This window comes from Parasteatoda tepidariorum, chromosome 7, assembly GCF_043381705.1.
Source record: "Parasteatoda tepidariorum isolate YZ-2023 chromosome 7, CAS_Ptep_4.0, whole genome shotgun sequence".
Lineage (NCBI taxonomy): Eukaryota > Metazoa > Arthropoda > Arachnida > Araneae > Theridiidae > Parasteatoda > Parasteatoda tepidariorum.
The window spans coordinates 29,949,863-29,959,471 of NC_092210.1; the positions used below are offsets into that span (position 1 = coordinate 29,949,863).

Consider the following 9,609-nt stretch of genomic DNA (forward strand, 5'->3'; position numbering starts at 1 on the left):
CAAAATGTTTTTTTTTTGTTTAAAAAAAAACAGCAGATATACTATTAGCAATACAATTTTACACACTACACTGTTAGAATTTTTATTCTAAAACTATGGTAAAAAAATTTTTTATAAATAGCAAGAATATTCCATTTGTAAAAACTACATTTACGTCCACATTAGCCATGCGTCCATATTACCTTTGTCCTTACTCCTACTAATCTGACCTTACAAAAAACAAGGTGTTTTTGAAGTTGACAAGTGTAAAGGTTATGTAGGCAAAAACAACCTCAATGAACATTAATTAATTTCAAACCCATTTTAAACTTATAAAATCAAAACCATGCATAACTCAACAATACTTTTAGTTGTAATCAGGAGAAATTATTCATACCTCAAATTTACTTTTTTACTTTGAAGAGTAGAAAAAATAACGTGTACACCTCAAAAATAACCTCTCTTAGCTGGTTCTTCAAAAATAAATTTCTATCAACCTCAAAAAGCAACCTCAAGGTTAAATAAAGCAACTTCATACTATAAACACTGGGAGGATTTTCTAAGGTTTTTGATGTCATCTTGAAATATATAATCAACATTTCCACAGCAAACTAACCTAAAAAACATCTCAAATTTTTGCAAGGGTGATCTGTTTTAAAAACTTGTCAGTGATTACTTAACTCCTGACGTATTTCTTTTCTCAAAATTTTAAATTACTCACGTACTGACTATTGCATAGGCTTTACAACTACCATAATCATCTGCAAATCGATAACTACGATTCGTACTTTCAACTAGGAACGCAACAAACTCAATTTTAAAGTAGTACTTCTTAATTTCTTTGTCGTATTTTGATTTTATTTTCTAAGAGTCATTAATTTTTTTTCCATCCATGTGTTACAATACAAGGTAATTTTTTTCAAGTTTATAAATTTATGCACTGAATTCCATGCATTTTACTTATTAATTAGTTTTTTCCATATGCTTCCTCAATGCGAGATAATAAAGTCTGTATAATGTGAATAAATATAGCTATGTGGACAGGGCATCACAGAAATAATTAGTGAAAAGCTGAATACTGTTTTAAAAATGTTGACTTACTTACGTTATGAATATTTATCCCTCATCCAAGGTGAGCTTTTAATCCTTATTTAAATTTGCTTTGGGGGAAGATTTAGGAGATGGGAAAAACTTATACATTGTTATATAGAAAAGTAAGGTATTGTTATTTAGAGAAGTAAGGCATTGTTTTTGATGTATTTTAACACATTTGTTTCCTGATTCGAAAGTGATTAAAATTTAACCAATTTTTATAATATGTACGTTTTGTAATTTTAATTGTTCATGCGTATAACTTCACTATTTATGAGCAAATTATTGGTGAATGATATTACACACTATGGAAATTGTACTATAATACCTACCTGAATGTGAAGTTGAAAAACTAAAATTACGTACCTTTTTTTTCGAGGTAATACCAAATTCAGCGTGCACACTCTTTGACGGATTTAATCAAATCTCAAATTCAAAATATGACGCAGCTTATACGAAGATTAGATTATTCATTCCAATCATAAACTGCTAACACTAGACTTTTGAAAGTTTATTTTAAGTAAACAGTCAAAAGACAACGATTTTTTTATAATTGATTAGAGGAAGATAAGAGTTTTTATTTGCTTCACATGATGCTGAACATTTACAGAAATAGAATTTAAATAATATAAAAGGCCTGCATGTCTTCAATTATAAAACAAATGTAATTTTGATTTTATAAGCGTATTTAGATAAATCTACATTAAATAATTTTATAATAGTTAAATTCATGAGCTTCCGTCCTGTTAAGCCGCCTTCTAATTTGTTTTAAGATTTTCTGTGTTCTGCGTGGATGTTTAAATTACAAACATATTTTATTTTGAGAAATATTGTATGCATGTATTCTAAATTAACAATTCTTGCTTTATATTGTGTCTAAAAAATAATTTTATTGACTCTTATGTGTATTATCTCTTATTTCAATTATAAATAGTGTCTCTAAAGGAGAAAATGCTGGAAGCTACCTTTTTACCAAGTGATAAAACGCCTAGATCCAAGAGTTACGATTTTTTTTTTTTTACATTGAATTGATTAACCATAGTCGATTGGGCTAATAGCTTAAGTCAATAGGATTTAGAAATATGTAAATTTCAAAGTTAGTGTTTATAAACTGAGTTTAAATGATATAATGTTTTCTTTTTTTAAATAAAATAACAATTTTTGTCTTCATTTTTTTACATATTGTGTAAATCCAAAAAAATCAATCAAGTGTTGCATTGAAACTATTTAGAAAAGTTATATGACCCCAAAGTTTCAGTTTACACTGTATTCAAAAGAGCCCATTTTCAATTTAGCATATTATTTTAGAATACACTCAGTTTACCTGATAAATTGATTTATCAGGATTATTAATACAGCAAGTGGTCAGAAGGTATTAATACAGCAAGTGGTCCAGAGAGGACAATATTTTACTATTAATTGATGTAAAAATATTCTACAAGCATGGCTCTTGCATTGGCGCATGTGTTACCCACTATATTTCAGTAGTTTCGAAACAATTTCTTACGCTTCGACAAACAATATGGACATTTTCTTCTACACTTTCCAAAAAATTGGTTAAATATTGGACCATAATACTATATAGTTCTTTAAACGAAAAAACCTTGAAAATTTCCTAAAATGTTCCGTTATTAAAGTTTCTGTCAAACGGAGTTCTTGTGTCAATATAAGGAAAGTCTAATAAGCACAAAGCACCGGAAAACAAATTTTGCTGCATTTAATATCTTGCTTGATCTGCTTGATCTTTCATAATTTGAGAGTAGAAATTTTAAATTTGAAATCAGTTTTGCTTATATATATGAATGGTTTTACGTGACATAGCCTATTTTTGCTCAAAATGTACAATTTAAAAAAAAATGTATATACAACAAGAGGTTGTGTGAATATGGTGAACAAAATTCAAAGGAAATTAGGACACATCATCAGGATTAAAATTGCATCATGCCTGCAAATGTTATCATGCGCTGCTGGGTGCGCTCCCTTATTTTGAACTGTTAAGAAGTATAAGAAGAAACTATTCAGAAGCATAAGAAGAAACAGTTCAGAATAAGAAAGTGCCCCTAGAGGAGTTACGTCATCCCCGGGCTTCGGTTTAGTGCAGTTTTAATGATGATGGTGCGCTCTAGCGTCCCTAGTTAGAGAAAACCATTGCTCTAACTAGGGAAGCATAACTATGATTAAAGGAGAGCACAAATTTGATTCAATAATCATGCGACTCCCTGTTTTATATAACGTTTGCAAACTTGTACATTTCGACAAAATGTTGACTGAATTATCATATAAAAAACTGTTTATATGAGAGGGAAACAGATTGCAGATTTGAAATCAACGAAGTGAAAATACCAGATAACTGTTAAGAAACCTCTCATGCAACTTCATGGTTTTAATGTCCCTATCGTGGAGAAACTATTAGATTTATTGTTTAGAGCAATTTCTATGTTATTATTGCTCAATTGCTTTTTTTACATAAGTTTCTAATCGCTATGAGTTTTTAATACAAATTTTTACTTTCAAAATCAAGCCATTCAATTATCGACCTACATGAATTAATGATTAATGCTAAACTATCTTAAAAATACTAGCAGATAATTTTTTATTCAAGCATGTTCTACTTTAGAAGCTATAAATCAAAGTTTTGTGATAAATTCATCAGTTTATGTAACAAAACCAACCAAATTATCATAAAATTAAGTTAGTTATTCATCATTCAAAAGACTTTGACAAAAATATGGTAACCAAAAAGTCATTGAAATTGCTGCACTTATTGTCACAATATTCAGTCCTATACTGGATAAAAATTGTGGTCTGTATCCACCTTTCTTCTAGTTCGTCAACATTTTAGAAATGAAGAAACATTTTAAATACAAAATTTTCATAAAATTTTAAATATGCAGTAATTACCCGAGAAATAATAGTTTATTTATTAATGCATAATTTATTTAAGTATAGAAGGGTTGAATTATTTTCAAGCCACGTTAGTATGAAAGCAGTAACCTTAAACTACTTTTTAATCTTAGGTCACCTTTTCTCAACGTTTTTGTATTTGCTACTGATTTTCAGAAACACTTAAGGAGCGCTCTTTGTATGGTAATTATTTTCATAGAAATCTTACTGTAAATGCAACATTAGTTTCCATATAGTATAATTTAAACTAATTACATTTTGACGCTAGATTAACGCTATTATGTTTATAACAACCTTTAAAAATTACTTAATTAGCTCTGTACAAAAACCTATTCCAATAAGCATTTGCATACAGAACTTTCTGATTTTTTCCTTAATTATCACTCGAAATTTATTAGAAACAGCTAAACTCAACAACGTAAAAGGCTTATTTACTTATCAATATTCAAAATAGGATATTTGTATGATTAAGATTATGCTCAGATATTGAAATTAATTTCTGCATTAAAGGATATTTTGTGAAACATTAACTTTTCTCTGCAAGACAAGCAAAATGGAGTCCCCAAAAAGTATTAACTTTGCTTTTGATTGAATATTGCTGAGTTAATTATTAAATAAATTGCGTAGTACTAATGAATCTTTTTCATACGAGTATAATACTTCGATTATCTCCCGAAACACATAAACTCAACAACGTAAAAGACATATCCACTTATAAATATTCAAAGTAAATTAATGCATAGACAATTAAATAAAATATTAAATTAAGTGACATTCTGTCAAATATTAACTGTTCTCTGTAAGACAGACCAAATGGAGTCCCCCATAAGAATTAATTTTGTTTTTAACTTAATATTGAATATTTAATTATTAAATACATTGCGTAGTACTTATATAATCCTATTCATACGTAATAAAAAATTCCGTATCAAACTACGGTAAAAAGTGCGGACACTTTGTGGACATTATCCGCGAGAAGTCCATTTTTTAGGTAAAATACGTAACGTAATTTTCACAGTAATATTAGAGTGAATTAATGATTATTATTGCTGCAAAAACTACGATACATTAAGTTTTTTTGTACCGTAGCATATTTCGGTAAAAATGAGTTTTACAGCAAAAATTAGTGGTATTCTGAGTACCAGTATATTTATCCCGTAATTTTATCCGAAGTTTTAACGTGTATTATTGTGATGTTGCTACATCACACGTGCGTTGTTTTTCTACTCCTCAATAGTTTTTTCAGTTTTCGTTCTTTTTAACCGCAATAGCCTTTTACTTCATTTAACTTGTTTGACTCTTTTTTCGTATCGATTAACCCTACCCTAACTTTAACCGTATATCGTTTTTATCGCTTTTCCGCGTGCCTTCTTGGCGGCAGTCGAGGAAGCCACCGTGAGAGAGAAGCATCGCTCTCATTTTTATGATAGCTTCAAGGCTCTTGCCTTTCTGCTCAACATTTGTCCCTTTTTACAAGAAATAACTATGGAGATTCATTAAGTCAAAAATTTAACAAAATAATTTCAAGACACTATCACGTTCCATTAAGATAAAACAATGAAGTTTGACACGTGTTCCTGATGTTCTACTGTCCAAGTGTGCATGCGGCACGACTCAGATAATTTGTTGATTGTATAAGAACTGGAATCCATCTTCATTCAAAATGAAAATTATCTTTTTCGTCTAAGATGTGAGTTTTTCCCCACGAGATCCCGTATGTGTTAACACCACCTGTCCGGAGCCACCAGCATCTAAGAATCAGTCATGAGAAGAAGAAATAAAGTTCCTTAAAATTTCCTAAAAGAACTCTTAAATGTTTCAAATCCAAGTAGCACCATTAGACCACACGATCCTGGAGATCCTTCTGGAACGAAGGATCAGGTAATTGATTTGAACAACATTTCACTATTACGATCACTCTTTTATGTTTTTATTTATTTCATTCAATATATATATATTTAAAATCATAACGATATAACAATTATGGATGAAATGTATTTTATTTTTTATTTCTCTAGAAAGTATTTTATTGCTTTCCTTTCAGTAAATAAAATTAATATTTCAGCAATATTTCTTCTCGAAACATTTTTTTTTTGTGGATGCATTCACGCCTCAGCTAAATTTTATCATGCCTGTCTAGTAGGATCCTCCCACTGGTTAAAAATCCTAGTCATAGTGTGATAACGATATTCGATATTTATGTCTAAAAATTTTTTTTGCTGGTAAAATAAAACATTCGCTCTTTTTTACCGTTAAATTTTCTTGAACATTCCGAATTTACATCATTTGAAGTGTTTTCCGTAAATTGCTTCTTAATGTTTCTTTACGCTTTACTATTTCAATCGACTCATAAAACTGTTTTAATTAATCGATATTTGAGTCTAAAATTTTTTTTTCCTGTTAAATAAAGCTCTGGTTTATTTTAGGTGTAAAATTTTCTTGAACATTTTGGATTTGTAGTCCTTGCTGTAATTTCTTTCTTGAATTTTCTTTTCACTTTATTATTTCAATTGACTCAGAAAACGTTTTTAATATAACGTTTTACACAATATCAATTCCTGTAAATACCTTTCCGGGGCCTTTTTTTTAAATTGTTTCATGATTTTACGGTTGTTTTATTTCAAAATATTATCACTGCACTAAGAACTAAAATAAGACTCATTGCTTATTCTTTCTCTTTGTTTTAAACTCAGATTTATTTGCTACCAAGCAAGCATGCGAAGATATTAATTTCTATGAATAAAACATATTTTTTGAAATAAACTGGTTTAATAAAATCGGATCCGCTTTCTTGATTTATTTATTCATGATGCATTAACGTGAATATTTAATGGAAATGTAACCTAAAAAACGAGAAGATATTTTAAATATATCTCAGTAAATATTTTCTCATTTCGAACTTTTAATTATATCATTAATTTTTCACCGAGTTTGCTAAGAAACAAACTAACTAAACTTTTATTTCCTTCCTAAAGATTATTTTGTGGTATTCTTTAATTCAAATTTTGGGAAGCTTTATTTTACATATCAACTGGGGAAAATATTTAAGACTATCGTGAGAGGTAGGAAATACTAGACATTTTGGGGATAAGATAATAGACTGATAATAATGTTAGTAAATACTTTATTGTAAAGCTGCCTTCTATGCGTAAAAGAGAGTTTCGAACTGCATTAGTCCAGAGTCACCAATAGGAAGTGAAGAATACCGAAAACTTCTCATATTTTGAAGAAATGGAGAAATAATGTTGTATCAATAATGGAATTTGAACTCCCGTTGCTGGTCAAGAGAGAGACAGGTTTGACCTCTTCGATGAAGTAAATACCCTAAATCGTGGATCTAAATAACATTAAATTCCTCGTCACAAATTAATTACTATAAGATTATTACGCATTCACTGTTTTTACAGATAACCGATAAGGAAAAATAAAAATATGGATTCGTAATCCTTATCTCATGGCTTAACTTCTAGCTTTCGAACAGCGTGGGCGTGGCTCTCATTGTTCGTAGGCTTAGTTAGTGCAGACAAAATTCTGATATCTTAACCATATTAGGTGAAACAATTCAATAAAAAAAATTTTACAGTTAACAGTTTGAATACTGTATTTGTTATGGCTATTTAACTGATATTGCTGAATATAATTAAGTAAATAAATTTTCATTTAAAATTTCCCAGTAATTTATAGGAGTGAATTAGAAATATCGAAACGATTCTCTGTGTAAGAATTGTTAAAAAAAAAGATTATGCTTTATTTGTTGTCCGGCATGATATTGTTCAAAACTCGTTAAAGGTAACTTAGTTTGATAAAGGAGTTAATGCGTTAAATACCTATGTTTTTTTGAACTGATTACATTGAAACCCGATATTATCACATCAACAACCATTTTTCGTATAACAACCTGAGAAGAGTGGGAGGTGTTATTATCGTGTGATTTGATGAGCTAAAATATCATACAAACACACACACTCACGTACGCACACGAAGCATCGTTTTTATTGTGTCTGTCATCATTTTTACAACTCATTTGTTAGAGCTACGGTGGCTCAGAAGACAGCTGACAAAGAATATATGTGATAATATAATATATGTGATAAAATTTGGTAATTTTTTCAATGATACTTTAGAGCATGACATAAATTCTATTTATTTGGTTGAACTTCAGTTTTATATTTTTCACTATATGTATGGTAATAATAACTAAAATGTTGAGAACCAGAATCTTTGTAAGCCACGTTACCATGTGTTAGCTTTTACATTCTTTTATTTCCACAGACATACAGAGACGAACGATAAACAAAAACATTAATAACAAGAAAAAGTCGTTTGGTTGCCTGGCAACCAGCTGGAGTTGCAGTTATTATATCGGCAGACGATTTAAAACAATTATTAAAACTAACTGTTTATTGATGACGGATAACATCCTCCCCACCCTGGTCAACCTCTAGAGGGATGACCAGCTGTATGGGTCGAGTTATAGTATTTCCATTCACTCTTAACACACATGTTCGGATTTCCCCATCACGTCCCTTAATTAGGTTGGTAATTCGGGCTTTCTTCCACATGTGTCTGGGTCTGACGTCTTCTTGTAGTAGCACAAGATCTCCTGCACGGATGTTGAAGGATTTATGAATATTGCGAAATTGGTGATAAGAGCGAAGTTGCAGCAGATATTCTTTGGACCATCTTTTCCAAAATATATCCAACACGTCTTGTTGTTGTTTGAAGAGTTTCGTAAGTCTAAGATTGTTATTCGGATTTGTGGGTATGGATGTTAATTTTCTACCCGTTAGGAAATGTGCCGGTGTCAAGGCTTCCGTATTGTCTTCATCTCCCTCTTCATATACAATGGGTCTGCTGTTAAGGGAGGCTTCTATCCCTACTAGTACAGTTGATAAATTTTCATTATCCAATAGTGCCCGACCAAGAGATTTACGGAGACAATTTTTCACTAATCCGATTAGGCGGTCCCACCAACGTTTGGTTGCCTAGAAACCAGCTGGAGTTGCAGTTATTATATCGGCAGACGATTTAAAACAATTATTAAAACTAACTGTTTATTGATGACGGAACACCATGCAAACGAAAAAATTAACAAACAGATGGTTGATGAGTATGATCTAGTTTTATTAACTTTATGCTTTTGTGATGCCAGAATTGGCATACACATATTTATTTTCTATCTTTTAAAATATTTTCATTACTTAAGCTGATTTTTTATTAATAAAATTACATTTAAAATAAATCACAAACTTAATCTTTTTAAAACAAACATAAAATATTTATTTCTTCTCTTCCAGATCAATGTAACGGATACTTTTTTTATTTCATTACTAATGCAGACTTATATATTCACTGTCGCCTTTAATCGAAAACAAAAATCTATTTATAACTTTTTATTCTAATTTTCCAACGGCTAAATGTTTCGGTTGCATGGTTGTAATAATTCACATAAATTTGTTGGCGACTCGTGATCGCCAAGGTATTATTTTAACTCTATATTGATATGCTGGTTGGCCTTGTTTTGGCTATGCTATATTTTAATAAATCGCCAATTTTGGATCTCCTACCAATGCTTCTGTGTCCGTTGGGAACAATTTACATGTACTTTTTAATTTGGCTTTTGATTAGGCAGGT

The 9,609-nt window shown here is 30.2% G+C and overlaps 1 protein-coding gene across 1 annotated transcript in view; it reads right to left on the reverse strand.

Annotated features, from left to right (window-relative positions):
• Window positions 1–8,375: 8,375 nt before the first annotated feature.
• Window positions 8,376–9,609, reverse strand: part of LOC122268972 (uncharacterized) — a 5,690-nt gene continuing 4,456 nt past the window's right edge. The window contains exon 2 of the mRNA XM_071183745.1: window positions 8,376–8,851. Within this exon, the coding sequence (XP_071039846.1) occupies window positions 8,376–8,851 (476 nt within the window). The remainder of the gene's footprint in view (window positions 8,852–9,609) is intronic.